Below are 26467 nucleotides of genomic sequence, written 5' to 3'. Positions count from 1 at the left end.
TGGTACTACACTCAGGGAAGTGGAAAGTTAAAAAGATCTATGAGTAATTGTGCAGTCAAGTATGAAGTTTGCTGACCAGTGCAGACAGGCTGCCAGGGCAGTGCAGACAGGCTGCCAGGGCAGGTCATGAAGTTTTGTCAATGATATATAGGAATTTTGCTAAGCAAAGGTTCTTAGCAAAATAATATGGTTGTACAAGGCCACACCTAAAGTACTGTTTACAGGTCTGGAGGCCTCATTTTGGGAAGGATGTAGAGTTGCTAGAAAGAGTACAAAGAAGGGCAACAAGATTCGTGAGGGGAACAAAGGGGTGCTCTTACCAAGAAAGGCTTAAATTCTGCAAATTACAGTGCCTGGAGACTAGACACCTGCGAAGTGATCTGATTGAGGTGTATAGGGCCTTGAATGAGTTGAGCAAGTTAAATGCTGATGGGATTCTTCCTCTTGCTAAAATTAAGAAACTGAGGGGGCAGAGATTCAAATTGCAGAAAGACAGTTGTAGAACAGATGTGCAAAAATTTGCATTTAGCGGGTGGTTGATTGGTGGAACAGACTTCAATCTTTTGTTGTGGAAGTTTATAACCTAAATAAATTTAAGGCTGAGCTGGACAGGCATTTGGAATGAATGGAGAGGTGAAATGGGAAAGGGGGGGGTCCCCCTTGGCTGATGCTGCATAAGCTTTCTTTTTTTGCATCATATTCCTCTACTAATGCTAAGTGGAAAAAGACAGAGTGGTTATTGATGGACACTCCAAGGCTTCAAGTGCTGAGCTTATTGTTGTTTTCAATATTTATTAATGATATTGATGAAGGTATATCGACTTAATATCTAAGTTTTCTGTGATACAAAAGTTGGCAGGGAGAGTTAACGACAGTCATCAGGGTGAGCTTCTGCAAGAAGATCTAGGAAAATTGGGTCAACGGGCACAGAAATGGCAGTTGAAGTTTAACATTGACAAATGCAAGGTACTGCACATGGGTAGCAGTAACCCAGAGTAACTTATGAACTGTGTGGTACTACACTCAGGGTAGTGAGAATGAAAGACCTGAGGGTAACTTTGCAGTCAGACATGAAATTCTCTGAGCAGTGCAGACATGCTGCCAGGGCAGCTAATGGTGTTTCGTCAATGACATACAGAAACTTTGCCAGCAGGGATAAGGAGGTGATTATCTCTTTGTATAAGGTCATAGTTAGGACGCATCTTCAGTAATGTATACAGGTCTGGAGGCCTCACTTTAGAAAGTGATGTAGGTCTGTTCAAACGGGTGCAGAGAAAGGCAACTGGATTGGTGAAGAGAACAAAAGGGTGCTCTTACCCAGAAAGGCATCAGGCCTGAAAACTGCAGTATCTTGAGAGCAGGCATCTGCAGAGAGATATGATTGAAATGTTTAAAGTCTTGAATGTTTTGAGTAAGCTGTATGTTAATGGTATTCTTCCACTTGCTGACACTACATACACGAGGGAGCATAAATTTAAGTTGAGGAAGATTGGCTGCAAGATAGATGCATGGAAGTTTGCCTTTAGCCAGCGGGTGGTTGATTGTTGGAAGATGGCTTCCATCTGTTGTTGTGGAAGTAGACAGGATGAATAAATTCAAGAGAAAACTAGACAAATTCTTAGAGGGTATGTATGGGTGAACTGGGGTTTTTTTTTTTGCTAATGCTATATAAGCTTGCTTTCTTGCATCCTTTGCCATTACTGCTACATAACACAATCCTGATTCATAAGAGAACTGCCCTAGGAAGATCTCCCCAAAACCAAAACATTCCTGTGACTTTTGTCCCCTTTGCTACTCTAGTTTGAGGTGATTTTTGTCTAAATTCAATATAAGAACAACTCACGAAAATTAAGAGATCAAAAAGAATATTGTTACACTAATCCTGCTTTTTTGTTGACAGGATAAAGTGTTATTACAGACTGTGCTATTTTAGATTTTGTTACAAACTATTTGATAAGGTTAAGTCATAATTTTTGTATTGCTGTAAAGTTATAGTTTACAGGCCTCAAAAAACACTTGATACTGATTACACTGTTACATAGCTACATAAAAAAAGCCTGTGTGTACCCTGTACACATGAAAGATATTTTATGTGAAAACAACTTTGACAGAAATTACATGATGTCAATTCGGTCACTAATGTTGATTCAATAGAGTAACCAGAGAGTGTGAGCCCGCTACTTACTCTTCTGAATCAATGTTAGAGGCCGTAAGCCTGCTACTTACCGGTGGAAGGTCAAAGATGTTGCCAATTCCAGCCCATTTGAACTTTACCTCATCATCGTTTTCTTGTACTTATCAAAACAATTCTCTTTCCAAATGTTGGTAGAATCATCACCCATGTTTTCTCATTCCATTTCTTTGTTCAATTTTCTATTATAGCTAGAACAGTAACTATTAAGTTACAACGACTGAACTCTAGGACATCGGTTGATAAAGCAAATACCAAGCAGCCTTGTGACTAGTAATTTCAACAGAGTTGAGCATGTCAACGCTTAATTTTCTGTAATTTCAATAATGCCAAACTCAGGATACTTGTTCATAAATTCAATAATTTTACGTTGTAAACTGCTAATCCTGCGATTGGTCTTATTTACGTATTCGACGACACAAGCAACACAAGAATATTCTACCATGATGAATGTTCACGTTAGACTTTAAAATGCTAAAAATGCTTTAAAAAATGCTTTAAAATGTTTTAAAACACTAAAGGATTGAAGAGTTATGCTATTTTTGATGAGGTTCTCATTTTAGAAAGACTTTTGGCCAAGTAATACCAGCTCAAAGTAAACCGATATAATATGATTCGGAATGAATGTGATTTTTTTTAAAGAATTGATCGATACTAGTACAGTCAGTCCTCATATAGCACAATATGCTGTGTTCCTATAAACCCTCGTGCAATGCAAAATCGTGCAATATAAATAGGGCCCTATGGGAAAAATAGGGTTAGGTGCCGACCACCCATGTTTGAACACACGTTTGTAACCATAACATTACCAAACACAATAAATAATTGTAATAAAATACTTACATATTTTATTACGACAATTACGTAATAAAATATTGCTAATGCTTTTGCTTCTATCATAAGCAAACTTGTTCTTTGTTTGATTTTCTATCCAAACAGATGACAGCCGTTCCATCTGTTTCAATCCTTTGTCTTGATCTAATGAATTTTATTACACTTTCAGTTGTTCCTGCTATGAAAGTTGTTTGTATTTTCTCTGCATTCTTTCTAATTCTCGGTGTTGCCTCATTTAGGCCTGTAGCACGTGCAATATCACATCTTCTTTCATTTTGCCCAAAGCGTTTCAGAATTTCATATTTTTTTCTCTATGGACAGAGACAAACTGGCCATAAGCCTTACTGGGGAAATCCCGGTGGACCGGAGGCCAGAAGACGATGGTGGCCGGTGTGATCTTGGCCATAAATGCCAGTATGAGGCCGCTACAGATTTTCCCCGATAAGAATTTTTGGCTCTGTCTATCCATATTGCTTTTCTTTTTCTCTCTGAATCTGTATGTCTTCACCAGGATGCTTCCTTTTCACACCTTTTAATTATTTTACTCATTTTTGGGGAATAAAGCACAATTACAAAATGAGGAGGTATGCTTGATACACAAACAAAGCTGGCATGTGTAACAACTGAATAAACAACCCTGTAAAGGCAGAGACACACTGTTAACACCTCACTAACTCACATTTCTGGAGGTCACTACCATAAAACAATAAAAACAATTTCCAGTTGCGTTCCTGCTGGTGGAATCTGTTATAAACTGGTAGGAAACTCGATCTAACTGCATTTGCAATAATACCAATAGCTGGAATTGTGTCAGTTTTTATGTTATTATGGTGAAATTGTTTTCCCTTCACTAATATAAAAAACAAATACATTTTCAGAATCTTCTCTTCATTCCTATCATGTTGATTTCAGTTGGGGTGATTCCGCACTGGATTGCATGATTCGCCTTGTAAACACAAAGGCAAAATCGTGCATAAGCGAATTCGGTTCGTGTTATATACGATATTGTTCCCCTATTTATAAATCGAGCATGACTGAATTTGAATAGTGTAAACACGTGTTATGCGAGGACTGACTGCACATCCGCTGTCTTCTAGATTCTTCCACGATTTCTTGTATTCAGCATTATATTTGACTCGTCAAGTGTCTGCTTTTGGCATGGGAATTAAAATCATTGTAGATCATGATGGCATAAATGAAGCTTCAAAACTCCAAACTCATAAACAAGTAAAACTATGTTTATGAGTCTGGAGTTTGATATTACCAGAGGCTTTTGCTGTATAAACGGACACAAGCTGATTTATCATAGCTATCGTTACGTTCATACCACGTTCACTGTCCAGGGAATCACGTGATCCCCGAGGACCTTGCCAGATTAACAGTTGTCTTTCAATAACCCTCATGTTGCATGACTGAGAAAATATGCAAAAGTCATAAACATAGAGGGAGCTGTTTACAGTTGGAGGAAGTTGTTCTGCGATGGAATTTACTTTGATGGCGAAAAGTGTGACACTTAATACTGAGATCCTTGTGGTACTCCCTCCTCTTAGCAAAAGGAACGAGAGAGTGAGGATTCCACACGAACTTGGAAAGACTTGTTGGCTAAAAAGTTTTTAATAAAAATAGGGAGGTGCCCTCTAAGACCAAGGATATGCAAATCTTTTAGGATGTCAAATCTCCAAGTTGTGTCATACACTTTCTCCATGTCAAAGAATACCGACACCAAATGTTCTCGTTTTAGGAAAGCATCCCTGATGCATGTTTCCAGTATAAGTGATCAAGATTTGACCTGTTTTTTCAAAAGCCACACTGGATGCTGGAGAGAAGGTGATTTGATTCTAAATACCATATTAAATGAAAATTAACCATTCTCCAGGATTTTGCACAGGCACTAGTCAGAGGGATAGGACAGTAATCATTAGAGAATTTAGGATCCTTTCCTGGCTTGGCAAAGGCAAGAATGATTGCTTTGCTCCAGGCATCTAAACTGCTCTTTAATAATGATTCTGTTATATAGAAAGAGCAGGTGATCCATAGATTTTAGTGAAAGATGCTTAATCATTTCATAATGGATGCCATCTGGTACAACAGCACTCGTTTTAGAAATGATGAGAGCACTTTTCAGTTCCTGTATAGTAAATGGACCATTGTAGGGATAAAGACCCTTTGATGTGAAATTAAGTGCCTGTTTTTCGATTTTATGATTTCAGGACCAGAAACTCCGGGGAACGGGAAGATGTTGCAGAGATGTTTGAAAATGTTACCCCAAGAGCATTGGCTATTGCAGTTAGTTGGCTCTGCAATAGAGTATCCATTATATTCTAGGATTGATGAAGGGTGAGATGTATATTTTCCCTTCATTTTCCAGATTTTATCCCAGACTACCTTAGTGCTGGTGGACTGGTTAACAGATGATGTAAAACAGATCTGTGATTCCTTTTGGCTCTGATGGCAAATGTAACATACTTTGGCACGTGAACGTTTAAAAGCTATTAGATTGGCCATGGTAAGATATTGTCGGAATATCCTCCAGGCTTTGTTTTGAGCCTATTTTGCTGTCGTGCACTGTGAATTCCACCATGATTTGGGATAAGGTGGAAACCAGGTAGATGTTTTCGGAATGACATTCGAAATATATGCTGCATAGATGATATTTTCTGTGATGCATGTGACTGCATCATTGATGAGCTCCTCCTGACTAACTGCAGTGATGTCAAACTCTGCCAGATGTTGGAGGGCATTCCAGTCAGCCAGATCAAGCTTCCACTGTGGTAATCTAAAAGGAAGACATTGTCTCCCACTATGTAAACAGATTATCACAAGGGAGTGATCATTTCCATATGCATTTCCCTCCACTTCCCAAATGAGTGAAGGAAGCAGATAGAAAGATCAATGGCAGAAAATGTACAGGTAGGCATATGAAAGAAGGTATTAGTTTCCACATTTAGAAGGGAGAAGTCATTGAGCATATGCTCTATGACTCGTCCCTTCCATTAATACCAGCACTACCCCAAAGAGTATTATGTTCATTAAAATCCCCACGAACTAAGAAAGAGGGAGGCAATTGCATTACAAGATCATCAAGGCTTTCTGGGGGATGTCAGTCCCAGGTGGCAAATAAATGAGCAGAGGGTTAACAAACAACCCACAGTAAGGTGAATTGCAACAGCCTCTATGCTCGTGTAAGTAGCAAAGGCTGAACTGGGGTCTGGTTGCCCACAAGGATAGCCACTCCTCCACGAGCAGGACCATCTGCAATTCTATCCTTACAAAAAATTGCGATGTTACACATGGCAGGGTCATCATTTGCTTTTAAGTAAGTCTCCTGCAAGCAAAAGCAGATTGGCTCATGCTTCTGCAAGAGGGCCTTGATGCCATCCGTATTTCGCCAGAATCCAAGACAATTCCACTGTAGGAATTGTCATTATTTCAGCATGCTGAGGGCTTACTTTTGTCAGTCTTGGATTTATCTTTTTTGGGGAAGTATGGACACTGTCATGTGTATATTTCCTCCTCCTCCACAAAGAGTTCCAAGACTGAGTCATCTGGTTCCTCCTCCTCCTCAACATCCCTATTTTTCTTGGGAACTACGGGGTATTTCAGGCATCTTGTTCTTTTTTCCAGTAACTTCTTTAGGTACTGGTAGAGCATTAGGAGGTACGGATATAGGAGTGGCAGCTGATTGGTCCTTCTGTGCAGGTTTTCTTAAACTTAACAGGTAGTGTGCGATGGGAGTGAAAGACTTTCGGCGGAATGGTCATTTCAGTTTGCGTTCCAATGGAACACCTCCCTGCTACCTTCTGAGCGTAGGTAGGTTTGTTTGTATTCATAGGTTTCACCGTTTTTTCTCGCCTCCTGATATGATATGTTCAGCTCTGCCGTAAGTCACTGAGCATATGCTCAATGACTTAAGCATTCATCTTCTTTTCACCTGTGGCATGCTCATGAATAAGCAGGGTGGTCTTCTTGGCAGTTAATACAGGTTGGTTTTGTGGCTGAACATGCTATAGTTTAGTGGTTCTTTGCAGCACATTGAGCGCATTCCAAAGTTCCACGACAGGCCATTTGCGAGTGTCTGTGTTTCTGGCACTAAAAGCACTGCAAAGGATTTGGAACATACAGACACACTGTACAGTTAATATAGCCAGCTTTGATTTCAATTAGATGTTGGTAAATTAAATGTCAGGATGATGTTTCTCGTTGGGACAATTCCCCATCCCTATTCATGGATACTTGTTTCACAGCGATCACTCCTTGTGGTTTTAATTCATTCCTCTTCCGTCATGTCCATAAGATCCCATTCCATGATAACACCACAGGATGAGTTCAGTGTCTTCTGGGGGGTAACGGTGATGGGCATTCCTCCCATAGATGTAGCTCAAAGGAGCTGTTCTGATAAAGATGGGTGACATTTTTCCTAAGGGCTTCTCACTAGTGGAGTGAATAATCAGGTAGTGAGGTGTTGGACCTGATACACTCGTAGCTTCTGTTTTCTGTCTTTTAGCAGCAGTGACATCATCTGGGTCAACCGACAAATTTTCAGATAGGGAGCAGGTTCGGGCCCCCCAGAAGGAATATATTTATCAGGATAAATGATATTTTTGTTTTGTATCGGCGCCCGGGCTCCTCACCCACCACAGAGCCCAAAGGGACGCATGCCCACTACCCGGCAAGCAATAAATGCACTTTGGAGTGGGACACAAGGGCTGCCCAGACACCATACCTGCACCACAGCCAGCCTGAATCTTGTCCCTCAGACCATGGGGGTAGGGGCATGGTTAACCTTTGCAAGTGAACCCACTAGCCAACTGATCCTAGCCAGACCACCCGGGACCACCTGTCTTGTCGAAGCAGAGGCCATAGTGGTGCATCGAAGCTGGGCCCCTCAACCACCAGGACTGCCTTTCAGTGCATGGCAAACATGCTGGATTCCAGTGATGCTAATCTGGAGGACTAGCAGCATCAGTGGGAGGTCCCACCACCACGTACAGGTGCCCATGTTGAGGGACCAAATTCCAACAATTGATGACTGACTATGATTTACATATTATTCATAATGAAACGTTAATTATTCACACTGATGTATAGAAACCATCCCTACACATCTTTTCATAAAAGTGAGCATTCAGACTTGTTCTAAATTATATATTTCACTCTATCTGGCATGATTAACAATTTAGATACCTTAAAGAGATTACAACTCAATAATAACATAAAAATCTGTGTGTACAAATTTAGCTTACCTGAATTAAACAAATATTCATAGGTAGGAACATAATATCCTAAAATATAATGAGTCTTCCAGCCACCAAATAGAGGAAATCGAGGTCTCAGTTCTACTTCTACAGAATCTTCTAGAACACGTAGATGACTAGTAGAAATATTTCCTATTTCATCACGGTAGTAAACATCAACCGCTGAAGCTGGCAATACTGTCTATGACAAAAATTATTTTAATTACAAAAGTGAATAAAAATATGGATTAATACATAATATATACAGGGTTATCCATTTATCATAAAACAGCGTATATGAAGGTAACTATGGCAACAGAGCACACTGAGTATCACTGGCTACAGAAAGATTTTTAGACAGCTGGCAGAAGACAATTTCACTCTAGCAGCAGCCATGGTATTTAAGGAGCAAGTATTTTCATAAATAATGAAAATCTGTTATGCAATGCATAACAGATTTTCTTTATTTTTCTTTTTTTAGAGAATGCATATTTATGAAAAAGAGTTAATACGTCTACACAAGCAAGATGAACACTTCTTTATTAATTTTAAAGAAACTGTTTAGGCAGTTCCTGGCTTTATGAATTAATTTATTCCTAGCGCGCACTCGTAAAGTGAAAAATTGTAAAGCGGGAATTTATTTCCCATAGACAATGTTAAAAACGGGTTACATTCTCGACAATGAAATTTGACCATAGTAATATTAAATAAAGGTCAACAAAATAATAGTTTATGCTTGAACAATGATCTGTTTATCCACAGAAATAAAAACGCGCCTTTAAAATAAAGCAAATTATAATAATAAAGAAATTATTTTTGTCACAGAAATGTTAAAGAATGTTTATTCTTCATCATCATTGATTAAATGCACACTAATATTGATGGTTCATCACTCATTATTGGCTAGGCACTCATTTTTTGGAAGCACAAGGAGTCGTCATCTTATTCAGAAGTGATTCAAGAGTCGTTTGTTTCCAAGACAGTCTTCTGTTTTCTTTATAAATTTCACGATAGCATGCATAAGCATTTTTTAAATCTGTAGTAACTTTTCTAGTGCGCTCTACAAGACAGCAAAAATGAAGAGCAACACAACCACTCTTTGTAACGTCAGCATGGTAACTGCTGTATGTTATGTAAGTCAGTGAGACAATCTCTTCTGCCTAAACAAACGCACGCACAGTAGTACTGTATTTATATCTACGCGTGTGGTTTGAAATGCCGTATTTATGAATTTATAGCATTTATTTAATGAATTAATGTTCATACTTTTGATTTTTTTGATACTTGAAAAAAAGAACTCACAAACCCGGGAACTCGTAAAGCAGGAACTGCCTGTATTGTGCAAACTGGGTTGGATAATCATGTATAACTGAAAACATTTGTTAATAAAAAGGTGACCATGTGTTAGATTTTACCTCTTTGCATTATAAAGATAAGTGATTAAGGGGATCATAATTTTTTACAATTAGAAGTAGGATTATCATGCATATAGATTTTATCAGACATGTACTTGTTTCTCCCCTATTCAGGGATATCCAGCCAATGTTGTCCAGAGTTTTGTGTTAAGGCATCCGAAAGTCAAACTTTTGTAATCTCAAAATAAAGTTTATTATTACTATTTTATTTATTTATTTTTGTTTAACTGCAAATCTGCTGGTGCATGCTGGTTAGAAAGTCTGCTCTTTACCATTTGCTTCATTTCAGCACATTTTGATACAATGTCCAAACATTATATCAAAATGTGAATGATCTGGAAAATTTATTAATTATGAACTCAATATTAACCACAATAACAAAAAGACATTTAATAAATTACAATGTATATACAGTAAGCACTCAATATTCTTAGGGGATATGTTGCTGTCAGTCACCAGGAACCTGTCCGTCCCCCTGCAAATATCGAAGTTGTGAATATAAAGTGTCTTATGGGAAAACGAGGCTACATTGATCATTCTTATGGAAATCACGGCAACCATTCATGATCATGAAGAATTAACATGTCATACAACGATCATGCCTATAACAAAATTAAATACGAACCTGTTTTATATAAAGAATAAATAAAAAATAAAATGAAAAAAAAAAAAAAAAATTTAGCTCTAATAACTGTAAGGGGTGATTTCTGATATTTGGCCAAAGGCATCAAATCAAATCAGTCCTCACAAGAACAACATACTTCCTGTAGGTTTCCTGCAAGGGGCCCACATGAGCCTCCATCCTCTTAAAATTTAAACTACACTCCTTCAAAGAGTTCATTTCAAGCACATTGTCAGCCAAAATCTTAGATATGTCTAAAATCTTCAGAAATGCTTTAAGAGACGGCAAGACTTCTAAATCACATCACTATCTTTTTTATTGTTTGCACCTCGCATTCTTTATCATTGAAACCATCTTCTACCACATCATGAGACTAAAGCATGCTCAATTGCAACAGACACCAAAAGTTATTAAAAGAGCAAGAGTTTACTGACATGTAACAATTTTAACTCACAGACATAACTTTAACTGGCCTGTCTGGGCAATTTGCTTTATATTATGTCTGACATGAATTATTTGCTTCATATTTTGCTTTAAATCTGATATGCATGGAGCAGGAAGAGTCTAGAAAACTCTTGATTCTATAACCTCTAAATCAGCAGTTCAACTACTATGAACAGATGGTGTTATGAAAAAAACTGGCAGCATAATCGAAATCAGTATTAAAATTACACAGAGTCCCATCTATACCTGACCATAATAACTAAGTGTCCCATAAGTTCTAAGCCTAATCAGAAAGGGGGACCGACTTGGACTATAAATTTTGGATTAATTTTCAATGTAGTCTTCTTCTAACTCCACAAAATTAGCCAATGGTGCTTAAATGCTGTTTAATCCCAACTGTGAAGAACATTGTCAAGGCTGTTTGAACATCCCATCCACAGCAGACATAACATTGTTTGTAAGTGGCAAAATGGCCACTTCCTAAATTCTTTTTTTTTTTTAAGGGCAAGTTGTTGCTATGGATAAAGGATGGCAGAGTGGGAGAAAACAGAAGGATGGATTTTATTGGCGCATTAGCAACGAAGGCTATAATGCGGAGAAAACAGAGAAGAGCAGTGTCAATGGACACTGCTCTTCATGGACTAATGTTATTAGTGGAGTCCCTCAGAGCTTGGTGTTGGGCCCATTGTTGCTTTTTGTATTTATCAATGATATTGATGAATGTATATCAGGTCTAATGTCCAAGTCTGCAGACGATAAAGGTTATCAGGGTTGTTAATGACAGGTGCATGTATACTTGCCTGTACACCAATGCTAGGAGTTTGGTAAATAAATTTGATGAATTCGAGGTGTCGATCAAAACATCAAAAACATCATAACGTTGGGATATCAGAGATGTGGTGTCATACAGATATAAGGAATGCAGAAATGGAATTTGGGGAGTAAATTAGGGTAACTAAGAATAAGAATAGGTGCATGTATACTTGCACATATACCAATTCTACTAGAAGCTACTAAACGTTTCATACCAACTAAGAAATATTGTTCAAGGTTTAGTCCTAAATGGCTGTCAGATGAACTAATGAGACTTGTGGCAGAGAAGAAAAATGCATGGGATGCATATAAATTATCAGGAGACACAGAAGCCTATGGCAGATTACGATAAATATTTGGCAAAGGATGCTAAGAAAAACGACAAGGACTTATATAAACTCTAAAAGGAAGGGGAAATCAGATTGGTCCACCTGATATCGATGGTTTGACTGTTGATGATCTTGCTCAGAGAGCTAACAAACTGAATGAGTATTTTGCATCTACATTCACACATGAGGAGTTATTAAGGGAGGAAAATGCCAAAAGTTTATCAAACTGTAACAGGGTGCTAAATGATTTTGTAATAACCGAGAGCAAAGTGGAGGAGAAACTGTTGAAGATAAACATAAGAAAGGCTCCTGGGGAGGATGGGATCTATCCAGTTATATTAATCGAGGCGGCAAAGCAACTAGGCAAACCCTTAGCCATAATTATGAGAGCATCCTTAGATTCAGGGGAAGTCCCCACGGTCTGGAGATGTGCAATTGTATCTCCGATTCACAAAGGGGGGGATCGAAGGGTGACACAAGTAATTACAGACCAGTAATTTTAACTTCTGTTCTGGGTAAAATAATGGAGTCACCGGTTAAAGATGCATTGTTGGATCATGTAGACAAGACTGCAGCAATAATTCAGCCACAACATGGGTTTGTTAAGAGAAAGTCTTGTCTGACAAATATGATTGGATATTATGATGTGGTTACAAAGGAACTGAATGCAAAAAATAATTTTGATATTATATACTTGGATTTCAGGCAATCTTTTGACACTGTTGCGCATTAAAGACTACTGTACAAATTGGAGCAGAATGGTATTAGGGGTAAGTTGCTACAATGGATAAAAGGGTAGCTGAGTGGGAGAAGACAGAGTGGTAATCAATGGACACTGATTGGACTAATCTTCGTGGACTAATTTTATTATTGAAGGCCCCACAGAGTTCGTTGTTGGGCCATTGTTGTTTTGTATATTTATCAATGATATTGATGACAGTATATCAGGCTTAGTGTTGAAGTTTGCAGATGATACACAGGTAAGCAGGGTTGTTAATGACAGTAATGGCAGTGTGTTACTGCAACAGGATCTAGAAAATTTGGACAGATGGGCTGAGAAGTGGCAACTGAAGTTTAACATTGACAATTGCAAAATACAGCACATGGGTAGAAGTAACCGCAGAGGAACGTACCAACTGTGTGATACAACACTTAGGGTTAGAAAATGAAAAAGACCTGGGAGTAATTGTGCAGTCAGATATGAAGCTTTCTGACCAATGCTTGTTTGTTTGTTACTTGGTTTTTAGGAGCATTAGCAACTAAGGCCATATTGCTCCGGGATATGCGGTGGTCATTCCCTGACCTTTCCGCACCTTCCGTATTTGGTGGTGACGGGCTCGAACCCCGGTCTAATCAAGAAGCGTGTGCTACGCACTGCTGCTCCTTCCCACCTGGCTACGGAGGCGCCTGACCAATGCAGACAGGCTCTGAGAGCAGATGATGGGGTTTTGTTAATGATATACAGGAATTTTGCTAGCATGTTTTTTTTTTTGTTGTTTTTTGCTAGCAGGGAAAAAGGGGTGATAATGCCTTTGTAAAAGGCAATGATCGAGCCACGCCTTGAGTACTGCGTACAGGTCTGGAGGCCTCATTTCAGGAAGGATGTAGAACTGCTGGAACAAGTACACAGAAGGGTAACAAGATTGGTAAGTGAAACAAAGGGTTGCTGTTACCAAGAAAGACTTAAGTTCTGCAAATTGCAGCATCTGGAGACTAGGCACCTGCAAGGTGATCTAACTGAGATATATAAGGCCTTGAATGGCTTTAGCAAGCTCAATGCTAGTGGGATTCTTCCTCTTGCTCAGTAAGAACCTGATGGGGTATAAATTCAAATTGAGGAAAGACATTTGTAGAAGAAATATGCTGAAATTACCCTTTAGCCAGCGGGTGGTTAACAAACATTCTCTCAGATATGCCAGACAAGCTGTACTCGCTACCTGGGAGTCTAAAACACTGATGGAACTGATAATTGCATGACTCTCAAGTCAAGTGGACCCAATTTCGGCAAAGTCTGGATGGTCTATGACAGCCACATCCTCTGCTTGCACCTTCATGATGGTGGGACTGTTAGTAATCCTGGGTATGACCCCCCCACGCACAAACACACTGTGGGTGACCACCCAGGTGTGAACTAACGTAAGCAAGGGTTGAGGTGTGGCGCCCACACCACATGGAGGAATGCCACCCCTCTATGTTACCAGGCAGTACTAGGTGGTAGATGACTCTCATCAACCGGTGCAATGCCACCACTTTGCTTATTGGAGGCTTGAAGTGGTGGAACCCATGTTTAGTCACCAGAGCTAAGTTCCGGTCAAGCCTAACCGATCTCTTCCATCATGCAGTACGATTGACGACTTTTGAGGTTAAGATGGACATCATGGCGAGATCCAATCTTCCTTAAATTTCAATAGTACAGCTCTAAAATGGTGTTTGCAGGCCGGCCACTAATTAATACACCGGACTGAATGGTAACTCTTTAGGATCAGCTAGTGTATAATCTTGCTATCTCTACTTTGCCAGATAGTAACTGGAGGGCATCCGAGTAGTGTGTATGCAGGGGAGGGGGCACTGTCGATGCCACGTTATGTCAAGGATCCGAGTATATTCTTACCATGTGTACGCCATATCCAAAAATTTCATTACTTCATATACAGTGAAACTTCCCTTTAACGGACAGCCATGGGGAACGAGAATGTGTCCGTTAGAGAGAAGTGTCCGCTAACCAGAAGTCTGAGGGAGAAAAAAAAAGAAAGAAAGTAAAATCCTTAAACGTTTAATGTAAAATTAAATTAAATTATATACAGATTTTGCACAATATTTTTTTAAATAATATACATACAATTGTGCTATGCATATTATGACTTTATCTTAAGAAAAATACATACAGTAATCACTTATTTTCTTCTGCATCTTCTTCCGGCTGATAATTTTGTTTTCAACATTTGTTTGGAGTGAAGAAACCATCGAAAGTCCTTCAGTATCTTCTTCAGCGGCGAAAAACATTTTTAAACGATTGATTTGTATGACTGCTTCTTCTATTTTCATCGGTGGTTCGTCATTAATATGTTCTTCGACAGAATGACCTCCTTCCATTTCTTCATCCTCATGAGGAACTTCTTGAAAAATATCGATGATAATGTCATTGATATCTAGAGCACCATCTTCTGTAGTGAGGTTCGAGTCTATATCTTTGTAGCCAGGGTCGCTAGTAGGCAGAAGTATCGTACATTATCAATAGATGTTGAAGTTCTTGTTCTTCTTGGTGCTCCACACTGCTGTTCACAACTTCAATTTTTGCGTTTGAGAAGCCAGACTTTACAAAACAGTTCACGACAGTTTGTTTTCTAATTGCGTTTACTGAAGAGGAAATCCACTGAATCGCATCTAGGATGCTGAGTTTCTTTGCAAGGTCGCTCGCACATGTTACATCGTTCATGTTTGCAATGAGAAGTCTTAAAACACGTTTTCTGTAGTGAAGTTTAAAATTTTTTATTATCCCTTGATTCAAGGGCTGACACTCTGCAGATGTGTTTGGTGGCAGAAAAACGATTTGAATGATACAATTCAATGTGCGGGTGAGATGCAGCATTATCCATGAAAAGAATAATTTTTCTGTTTTGACGAATCATGTTTTGGTTAAAGTGACTTATCCATTCGCTCATGATATCTCGTGTCATCCACGCTTTTTTATTAGACTTCCAGTCAACATTCAAAAGATTCAACTTTATGCCCTTGAAATAATGAGGATTTTGTGGTTTTCCTATAACAAGAGTTTGTTCAAAGTCTCCCAGCATATTTGTACACAATAGTACAATCAAGTGTTCCTTAGAAATTTTTCCGCCCTGGCACTTTTCGTTTTTTCAGGAAGAGCTTTAAAAAACAACCCTGTTTTGTCACAGTTGTAAATATCCTTAGCTTCAAAATCACGACATAAATCTTCCAATTTGACGGTCCACTGTTACAACCCTAGTATCAACAGATCCACCTTCACCACTTACGGTTTTCCAAGAAATTTTATGCCGAGTTTTGAACTTGTCTAGCCATCCCACAGAAGCTTTGAACTCATTTACTCCCATAGGTTTCGCAACCTCCAAAGCCTTTTCCCTAATAATAGGCCCATTAATGGGAATTTTTTTAGCACGTGCACGACAAAACCATTCATACGTAACATTGTCAATTTGAAGTCCAACAGTTTTTGGGAATGATTTTTGAACCTGATCATTTACGTGTTGCCAAAATTGTTTGAGCAGTTCATTTTTTTCTTTAGGATGTTGCTTAGATTGCAAACACTATTTTTTTGCCGATCATATGCATTAATGAGTTCGACTTCATCTTTTAAAGTTAAATGTTTATGAGAAGACATTGTGCACTTCACATGACACTGAACAAAACTGAAAACTCAAACGACGAAAGGCCGACAAAACCCCCCCCCACACACACACACACCTGCACACACCGAATTCATCAGAAGTTTTACATGTGCCTTAAAATTCTTGAAAAAGGGTTCAGAACCACGACGTAAACCTTGATAAAATTCAGAGAATCGGAAATAGAAAATAAACACACGACCCAGACAATACGGGGAAGAAACGTTCCTAGAAAAAGGGCTGTGAGCTCGCCCGCTGTCCATTATGGGGAGATCAAATTAAGTGCTAATCTAAACGAAACAGTGCAGATTGCCTGTCCGCGTCCGTTACAGAGAATGTCCGCTAGACAGAAGCTGAAAACACGTTAAAACCAATAGAGGAGAGTTGGGGAATTTGAAAATGTCCATTGTAGAGAGATGTCCGTTAAAGAGAGGTGTCCGTTAGAAGTTTCACTGTACCATGTCCCCTCCCACCTTTTCTTACTATTGAATATACCATGAATTGTCAAACTAATACAGTAAGCTTATCTATGAAAAGATCTAAACCTTCCAAACACTTTCTAGTTCATTTCACAAACATAAGTGGTTTCAATTCTAATCTGAACAATGTCCATTTCCACTTGCAGTCTGCCAAACCCCATATACTTTTACTGACAGAATCGGAGTTATCGGTTGATTCAACTACTGCTCATCTCAGTTGCCCAAATTATTTGCTGTACAATTTCTTTTGCCTCGAAGGTGGTACTTGTGCATACGTCCGTTCTGATATTCCCTGTCAGAGACTTGGCAATTTGGAATCTCCTCTTTTAAATCTTCTCTGGCTTAAAATCTCGCTATCTCATTGTGTCAAATTCATCTGTTATCTCTACCGTTCTCCCAACTCCAGTAATTACTTGGAGCTCTTTGACCCTCTCTTTGCAACTTGACTTTCTCCATTCCAACTTTCCTAACAGTGAAGTAATTTTCCTTGGTGATTTTAATGTTCACAACTCCAGCTGGCTTCCGTTTTCTAGTCACACTGACCCAGTTGGTCGAGATGCTGAGGCTTCTACAATTACTAATGACCTTGCACAGACTGTTCATTTACCTATAAGAAAACTAGACATTCCTTCCCATACAATCAACACGCTTGATCTATTTCTCACAAACAACCCTTCTAAGTACACGGTCGAAGTGAGTGGTCCTTTAGGCACCTCAGATCACAACTTGGTGATTGTTTCTTCTCCAATGGAGCCTTTATCTCGTGTTGTTTGGCATTAGAAGAAAGGCAAAATGGGATGACCTGCGAGATTTCTTTTCTTCTTTTCCTTGGTCGGACTACTGTTTTAAAACTTCTGATGAGCAACATTTGCTCAGATCGTGTCAGTGAAATTATTCTTGTAGAATGGAATCCTTTATTCCACACTCCACTTCAAAATCTCAGCCTTTCTCTATCTAAATCTTAGTTTTCTAATAAATGTGATAAGGCCGTTCAGGAGAAGAGTACTGCATATAATAATTGCCTTGTTTCCAATTCTTCAGTTTCATTTTGTGCCTAAACCAAAGCTCGCAACAATTGTAAAGCAGTTATTAAAACAGTCCAAATTAGATTTTGAACAGGCTAAGAGCAGAAAACTTGCTTCTTGCCTTAATGGTAGCCAAGCATTCTGGTCTCTTTCCAATGCTATTGGCCGCAACTTTTGCTCATCTCTGCTCCCGCCCGTCAAAACAGACGGTTCTGTTGTCAGTTCAGCCAAGGATAAAGCTGACCTGCTTGCATCCCATTTTATGCTTGGCATAAAAGTCTTCTTTCAAGGCCGCTGTAGCCTAGTTGTCAGGTGCGCGGGTGCATAAGTACATGTGCCTTGAGTGAACGTGGTTCAAGCCCGTGACTGCTGAATACGGTACTGTTTCTTGTATTCTGTCTATCTTGTGAACTCCTCTGACCATTTGGTTATCCTGGAGTATAAACAGAAAATTTAATTTAAACAAGATTCCATCTTATGGTTTCCCAACTGTTTTTTGTAACTGGTTATCCAGTTTTCTCTCTGATTGCTTACTGAGGGTGATGGTAGATGGCTTCTGTCTTCTAACTTCTCCACTAATGCTGGTGTCCCCCAAGGTTCAGTTCTTTCCCCCACTCTTTTCCTCTTGTATATTAATGACCATTTTCCATTGACTGGAAATCCTATCCATAGTTTTTCCGATGATAGCACAATTCATTCCACTTTCCATTTTGAGAAACACTGCCTTACTCAATCAGCTACAAATTCCTTAAATGTCGATCTCCAGGTAATTCTCCAGCGGGGCAAAGACAGCTTAGTTTTCAATCCTTCTAAAACTCAGTCCTGTTTTATATCTCGCAAAAAGGATTCTTCTTCTCCTATACTTATCTTTGGTGACACTCCGATTTCTAGGCAAGATGATATCTCTTTTGACGATTACCCTGTCTTCTAATCTCTCTTGGCACAAGCACATTACAAATATTGAATTCTCTGCATCTAAAAAAATTTCATTTTCTCTTTCGCTCTAGGTGTTACTTTTCATTAAACAGCTTTTCACTCAGTACAAATTGCAAATCTGCCCTACCATCGAATATTGTTCCCACATCTGGGGCCGTGCTCCCAAAACCTCTCTCAGGCTTCTAGATCCCATTCAGAAGAGGGAAGTTAGGTTAATTAATGATTCATCTCTAACAGAGTCTCTCCACTCACTGTCTCATAGACGTACTGTTTCTGCTGCATGCCTTTTCTACAGATACTTTCATGGGCACCGTTCTTCTGAATTGGCTTTTATAATTCCCTCTTTCTCTCTTTCAAAACAGTCCAAACACGTGCCGCCCCAGCCAACATCCATTTTCTGTGAATGTTTGATTTACAATTAAGGGACAGAAGACCAAGAATGAGATGGCAAGACATGATCAAGACCAATGTCATTAAGAGAGAAAGAAACTGGAGTGAGATCAACGATGGAGAGAAGTGCAAGGAGAAGTGCAAGAGAAGTGCAGGGCATGGTGGCAAAGCTTCATACGTCGACCCGTGGAATAGCGGAAAGATAACAGATGATAAAGATATTTGGATCTTAGAAAGGCTTTTGATACTGTTGCACATGGAAGACTGCTGCACAAATTGGAGCAGTGTGGCATTGGAGGCAAATTGCTGCTATAAATAAAGGGATGGTTGAGTGGGAGAAGACAGAGAGTGGTAATCAATGGCCACTGCTGTTTGTGGACTAATGTTATTAGTGAGTCCTCCAGGGTTCAGTGTTCGGCCCATTGTTGTTTTCTGTATTTATTAATGATACTGATGATGGTATATCGCGCTTAATGTCTAAGTTTGCAAATGATAAGAAAGTTGGCAGGGTTGTTAATGCAGTACGCTGCTACAACAGGATCTTGAAAAGTTGAGAAAATGGGTTGAGAGGTAGCAACTGAAGTTTAACATTGACAAATGTAAAGTACTGCATATGGGAAGCAGTAATCCCAGAGTAACGTATCAACTCTCTGGTACTACACTGACAGTTGTAGAGAATGAAAAGCACCTGGGGGTAATTGTACAGTCAGATATGAAGTTGTCTGAGCAGTGCAGACGGTCTGCAAGAGTAGCTCATGGTATGATTATCCCCTTATATAAGGCAATGGTCAGGCCACACATTGAGTACTCTATACAGGTCTGGAGGCCTCATTTTAAGAAGGATGTAGAGCTGTTGGAACGAGTATAGAGAAGGGCAACAAGATTATTGAATTCAACAAAGGGTTGCTCTTATGAAGAAAGGCTTAGGTATTGAAAATTACAGTGTCTGGAGACTAGGCACATGCGAGGTGATCTGATTGAGGTGTATTAGGCCTTGAATGTTTGAGCATGCTCAATGCTGATGGAATTCTTCCTCTTGCTCAGAATAATTGCCTGAGAGGGAATAAATTCAATTTTGAGGAAACACAGTTGTAGGATTGATGTGTGGAAGTTTACCTTTAGCCAGTGGGTGGTTAATTGCTGAAACAAACTTCCATCTGTTGTTGTAAAAGTCGATAGCTTAAATAGATTCAAGGCAGAACTAGACAAGCATTTGGAGTGAGTGGAAGGGTGAAATGAGAAGTTGTTTTTTTTTTTGTCTGATGCTGTATAAGCTTGCATTTTTGCATCAAATGCCTCTACTAATGCTAATGACATTACTCTGCTGCAACAGAATCTATAAAAGTTGGGCAGATGGACTGAGTGGTAGCAACTGAAGTTTAACATTGACAAATGTAAAGTACTGCATATGGGAAGCAGTAACCCCAGAGTAACATAGCAACTATTTGGTACTACACTCAGGGTAGTCGAGAATGAAAAATACTTGGGGGTTATTGTACAGTTAGATATTAACTTTTCTGAGCATTGTAGGCAGGCTGTCAATGATATACAGGAATTTTGCTAGCAGGGATAAGGAGGTGATTATCCCTTTGTATAAGGTGATGGTCAGGCTAAACCTTGAGTATTGCACACAGGTATAGGGGCCTCGTTTTAGGAAGGATGGAGAGCTATTGGAATGAGTACAGAAAAGGGCAACAAGGTTGGTTAGAGGAACAAAGTGTTGCTCTTACCAAGAATGGCTTAAGTTCTGCAAATTGTAGCGTCTGGAGATTAGACACCAGCAAGGCAATCTGATTGAGGTGTATAAGGCCTTGAATGGCTTGAGCAAGCTAATGTTGATGAAATTCTTCCTCTTGCTCAGATTACGCACCTCAGTTGCATAGATTCAAATTGAGGAAAGACAGTTGTGCAGAAATTTGCCTATAGCCAGCAGGTGGTTGATTGCTTAAATAAATTCAAGGAAGAACTAACCAAGTTTTTGGAGCAACTGGATGGGATGAAATGGGAATACTCTTTTTTTTTTTTTTTTGGCTGGCGCTGTATAAGTGTGCATTCTTGCATCATATGTCCATGCTAATGCTAATGTCAGGAAACAGGAAAGTCAAAGGGAGGAGAGGGGGACAGATCAGTGAATAAGATGAATGCTGAAGCAAATAGAACCCATACATATTGATTGCAGCAATGGCAAATGAATGATGGTGCATTATCTTGATGAAAGAGTACAGTAAACCCCCGCTATTTGCGGGGGTTATGTTCCTGAGAAATGCGAATACTGAGTTATGGCTCTCATAGTAATAAAGGGGTTCCGTTCCAAAGTATGAAATATATAAAGAAAACTAGTCTAAAATTTTGTCTATGTATGCATTATATGTACCTTCATAATATGACTATGTACATAGACAGTACGTAGTGGAATACAAGCATAAGGCATCGAAATGAAAATAAGAAACAATTTAATATTAAATGTAATATTTATTAGAAATTTCAAACAAATCTTTCAATCCAGCACCTTTGCTATAGCTAAAAAACTTATCCTGCCAGTGCTATCACCAGTTTCGCTAAAGTGTTGATAAAGGTGTTTTGCCTTTTCACGAATGATGAGTGAACTTAAGGGAATTTTATTTTGAGTTCGGTCTTCTATCCACAGATTTAAAGCCTTTTCCATTTTTTCTAATTTAACATCACGAGTTCCAGAGCAAATTTCTGAAGCAATTAGCGCGTTTTCACGGACACTACGGCGGATTTTTTCTTCCGATTTCTTGATTGATCGTACCGTTGAGTTATTGATTTTATAATGTTTTGCCACTGACAAGACACTTTCACCATTAGAAATTTTATCTAATAACTGAATTTTATTCGCTAATGTCATCACCTTCTTTGATCTTTTCACAATTCCCTTGTTATTCGTGGCCATATTTTTGTAGGGGTTAGAAAAGAATTTGTCCACAATAAAGTCACTTTCTTCCGTTAACACACTCGAAAAAGTCTTTTTACACTAACAAACTGCAAAACGGTAGATTTTTCACTTTTGTAAGCATATCAATTTATAAATTGATAAATTTATAAGCATATAAATTAAAAGCAGACGATGAAACCTTCCATGGCAAGCGCATAGCACATACTGAACAAGGATTAGCGAGAAACAAGCACACTCGCGATTATGTCACCCCTCTGCCCCCACCCACTGAGCGTTGTTTTGACCAGGAAAGATGATTTTAGCCACGCCCATGTTTTTTTATGGTGGAAAATGTTCATGGTGATTTAAAATTCACATTTTTTTAGGTTTCATTTTATATTAAATCAGCAACCGCGAATACGCGAAAACAGATACCACGAATAGCGGGGGTTTACTGTACTCTTTTTTTAGTTTTCCCATAACATCTTTTCTTGATTTCATCCTGTAGTTGAATCAGAAGATTGGAATATGTTCTCGTAATAGTTTGGCACTTTTGGAGAAAATCAACCAGCAGCACCACATTCAAATCCCAAAAGACTGATTGCCAAGACTTTCCCAGCTGAAGGTACAGATCTAACCTTCTTTGGTGGTGGTTTAAGCAGGCATTTTCACCTATTTAAACTGCTGTTTAGTCTTGGTTAGAAGTAAAAAACAATATAGGAATTCTACTCAATCTGTCATAAGCAGGCACAGATTTTCCCTTGATATACTGCAATTGATCAGCTTTTGTTCAAGGCACTAAAAGTTTGGAATCCAGTGTTGTACTGAAAGTCTGTGAATGGAATGTGAATTACCATGCTCGGTCAACTCATGCAGAGAGAACCAAACTCCCTCCTAACTCAAAAGAACTTAGTGGTAATTTTTTTGGAAGTCTGCAGCTTCCACCTACAGACTTCCACTTGTAGTATGCAGTTTCCTTTTATCAAACATGGCTTTCAGTAAGTATGTGTGCGCGCGCGCGCGCACGCACGCACACACACACGCACACGCACACACACACACACACTTACCTTCAGTGATTTTACAGCAGAAATACCACTCTGGTCCCTCTGGAATTCGTAGCGTGAAAATGGACCTTTTAAAATGGCTCCATTATGCTTGAGGTCAACCACTTCTTCAGTAGAAATGACTCCCCAGTGGGAAACTTCAATAAATCTCTCAAGTTTTGACACCGATAAAAACGGACTGTTGTTTTCATAATGAATAACCATTTTATTCTAAAACAAATAAAAAATATATTAATAATATTAGAACACAATTCTGAAACTGCTTAAACTACGAACATAATACATTATAATGCAAACAAGCAATTAAAAAAAAAAAAAAAAAAAAAAAAATTGTGACTTAATTCGGAAAAAGATTAACTTAAGATTTAGCATGTGAGTTTTATAATTAGAGTAGAGATCCATACTGGATAATTTAAAGTATCCAGAATGCTTTACAGGCAGAGATCATAACAGATTGTGTAATGCTCATGGGATAGAATTTTTCTCAGTGTGGTCTGTGCTTGTTAACAGGAGAGACTGCTTCTATAGGGATGGGATACACTTAAATAGAAAGGATGCAAGAATATTTGCTGATGCCATCAAGGCAATGTTAGGTGGGTTGGAAAACTGTTAGCTTGGGAGTATTCACAGACTAATACAATAACAGTAGCTGCAGGCAGAGGTGGTAGTGATTCTTGCACTGCTTTTATTGGGATGAGCAGCAGCATGGAAAGCAAGTTGTTGGGGATTTCAGGAACTGCTGAAAGTCATCATGAAACAAGTAAATGCATGGAATGTGTTAGGGTAACTAAGAGTAAGAACAGGTGCATGAATACTTGCATGTACACCAATGCTAGGAGTATAGTAAATAAATACGATGAATTTGAAGTGCTGGTCAAGACATCAAAGGCAGATATTGTTGGGATATCAGAGACATGGTGTCACACATATATAAGGAATGCAGAATTAGAATTTGGGGAGTACAATGTACACACTGTACTCCCCAAATATAGAAAGGATAGGAAGGGAGAAGGGGTTATGAAATGTACAAAATCTAAGGTAGTGCATCCACAGTTGACATTGGTGGACATTGCAATGTTCAGTTTGGTGTGATGTAAGCACTGAGAAAAATGAGGGTAGGAGTGTGATATTGGTTATTGAATATGAATGGAACTTGTGGGTTGGTCACTCACAAATGAGCAAGACTTTTGTGGATTTATTGGATGATTGTATTCTACAGCAGCATGTTTAAGAGAACCAGTGGGAGTAATACTCTTGATCTGATTATCAACAGCGATTACTCATGCATTAAGAATTTGCAGATAAAGGAACCACAAGGTGGCAGTGATCGCATTGTACTGATGTCGGATTTACTTAAAGATCTAACTACCATCAGGGGTAATGGGAAGGTATTTTACTTTGCAGAGGTGACTACAGTGGTCTCAGACAGTTTTTAAATTCTATACAGTGGGACCAATGAATGACATTACCAACAGCAAATTCTAAATGGAAAGCATTCAAGGAAGTGATCTTGGCAGCTACTAGGATTTTTGTTCCAACTAATAAATACTGTTCAAGGTTTAGGCCAAAATAAATTTTAGATGAACTAATGAGATTGGTGGCAGAGAAGAAAAACAGTCAGCTCAGACAGTTGACAAACTGAATGAGTATTTTGCATCTACATTCACACTTGAGGAATTTTATAGGGAAGTGGAGTACAGAAGCTTATTACATCTACAGGGAGCTATATGACTTTGTAATAACCAAGAGCAAATTGGAGGAGAAATCGTTTAAGTTAAACATAAGAAAGGCATTAGAGTGGATAGGATCTATCCAGTTATATTAAAGTGGCAAAGTAAGCAAGCAAACCCTTAGTCATATTTATGACAGCTTCTTTGAACTCAAGGGAGGTCCCCACAGATTGGAGATGTGAAAATGTATCCCCAATTCACAAAGGGGTATCAAAGAGTGACTTGAGTAATTACAGACCTGTTAGTTTAACTTGTTCTGGGTAAAATATAATAATGGAGTCTAGTTGAATAAGCATTGCAGGATCATCTAGACAAGACTGCAGTAATAATTCAGACACAAGATGGGTTTGTTAAGGGGAAATCTTGTCTGACCAATTTGTTTGGATACTATGATGTGGTCATAAAGGAAACGGATGCAAAAATAATTTTGATATTGGATTTCAGGAAAGGCTTCACTACTGTTGCACATGGAGGGCTACTGTACAAATTGGAGCAGTATGGCATTAAGGGAAAGTTGCTACAACAAATAAAAGGATGGTTGAGTGGGAGAAGACAGAGTGGTAATCAATGGACACTGCTCTTCGTGGACTAATTTTATTACTGAAGGCCCCACAGGGTTCGTTGTTGGGCCACTGTTATTTTGTATATTTATCAATGATAATGATGAAGGTATATCAGGCTTAATGTCGAAGTTTGATGACACAAAGGTTGGCAGGGTTATTAATGATAGTAATGATAGTATGCTACTGCAACAGGATCTGGAAACTTTGGGCAGATGGGCTGAGAAGTGGCAACTGCAGTCTAACTTTGACAAATGCAAAGTACTGCATCTGAGTTACTGCAAAGTAGCGGTAACGCCAGAGTAATATACCAACTGTGTGGTACTACACTCAGGGTAGTGGAGAATGAAAAAGACTTGGAGATTATTATGCAATTAGATAAGTTTCTGGATCATTGCAGGCAGGCTGCCAGTCTTGTCAGTGATATACAGGTCTTGATATATAATGGTCTTGTCAATGATATACAGGAATTTTGCTAGCAGGGATAAGCAGGTGATTATCCCTTTGTATAATGTGATTGTCAGGCTACACCTTGATTACTGCATGCAGGTATGAAGGTCCAATTTTAGGAAGGATGTAGAGCTACTGGAACATGTACAGAGAAGGGCAACGAGATTGGTTAGAGGAACAAAGGGTTGCTCTTACCAAGAAAGGATTAAGTTCTGCAAATTTCAGCATCTGGAGATTAAACACCTGCAAGGTGATCTGACTGAGGTTTATAAGGTCTTGAATGGCTTGAGCAAGCTCAATGCTGATGGGATTCTTCCTCTTGCTCAGATTATGCACCTGCGTTGGCATAGATTAAAATTGAGGGAACACAGTTACAGATTGGATGTGCAGAAATTTGCCTTTGGCCAGCAGGTAGTTGATTGCTGGAACACACTTTCATCTGTTGTGGAAGTTGATAGCTTAAATAAATACAAGGAAGAACTGGACAAAGTTTTGGAGTGAATGGATTGGTGAGGGAAGTGTGTTTTTTTTTTTTTTTTGGTTGATGCTGTATAAGCTTGCTTTCTTGTATCATATGCCTCTACTAATGCAAAAGTCAAATGCTGACACATGAGCAGAAAGAAGCTCGGAAAATCATCTGTACGGATCTTGTTCAGTGCTGCAAGAGTGAAGGAGAGGTGTTTTT

General features: G+C 38.9%; 1 protein-coding gene across 2 annotated transcripts in view; it reads right to left on the bottom strand.

Annotated features, from left to right (window-relative positions):
* LOC150076165 (dolichyl-diphosphooligosaccharide--protein glycosyltransferase subunit 1) overlaps positions 1-26467 on the bottom strand; it is a 184023-nt gene that overhangs the window by 74224 nt on the left and 83332 nt on the right. For both annotated transcript variants that reach the window (XM_090388201.1, XM_090388200.1), the window contains 2 exons: positions 23046-23252; positions 8269-8461 (listed from right to left, as the gene is read on the bottom strand). In XM_090388201.1, coding sequence (XP_090244327.1) covers positions 8269-8461; positions 23046-23252 — 400 coding nt within the window. The remainder of the gene's footprint in view (positions 1-8268; positions 8462-23045; positions 23253-26467) is intronic.

Source organism: Mastigoproctus giganteus, chromosome 13 (assembly GCF_048544385.1).
Source record: "Mastigoproctus giganteus isolate SK-2022 chromosome 13, ASM4854438v1, whole genome shotgun sequence".
NCBI classification, from domain to species: Eukaryota; Metazoa; Arthropoda; class Arachnida; order Uropygi; family Thelyphonidae; genus Mastigoproctus; species Mastigoproctus giganteus.
The sequence above is the reverse complement of the archived record's forward strand: the minus strand, read 5'-3'. Positions and strand labels throughout refer to the sequence as shown.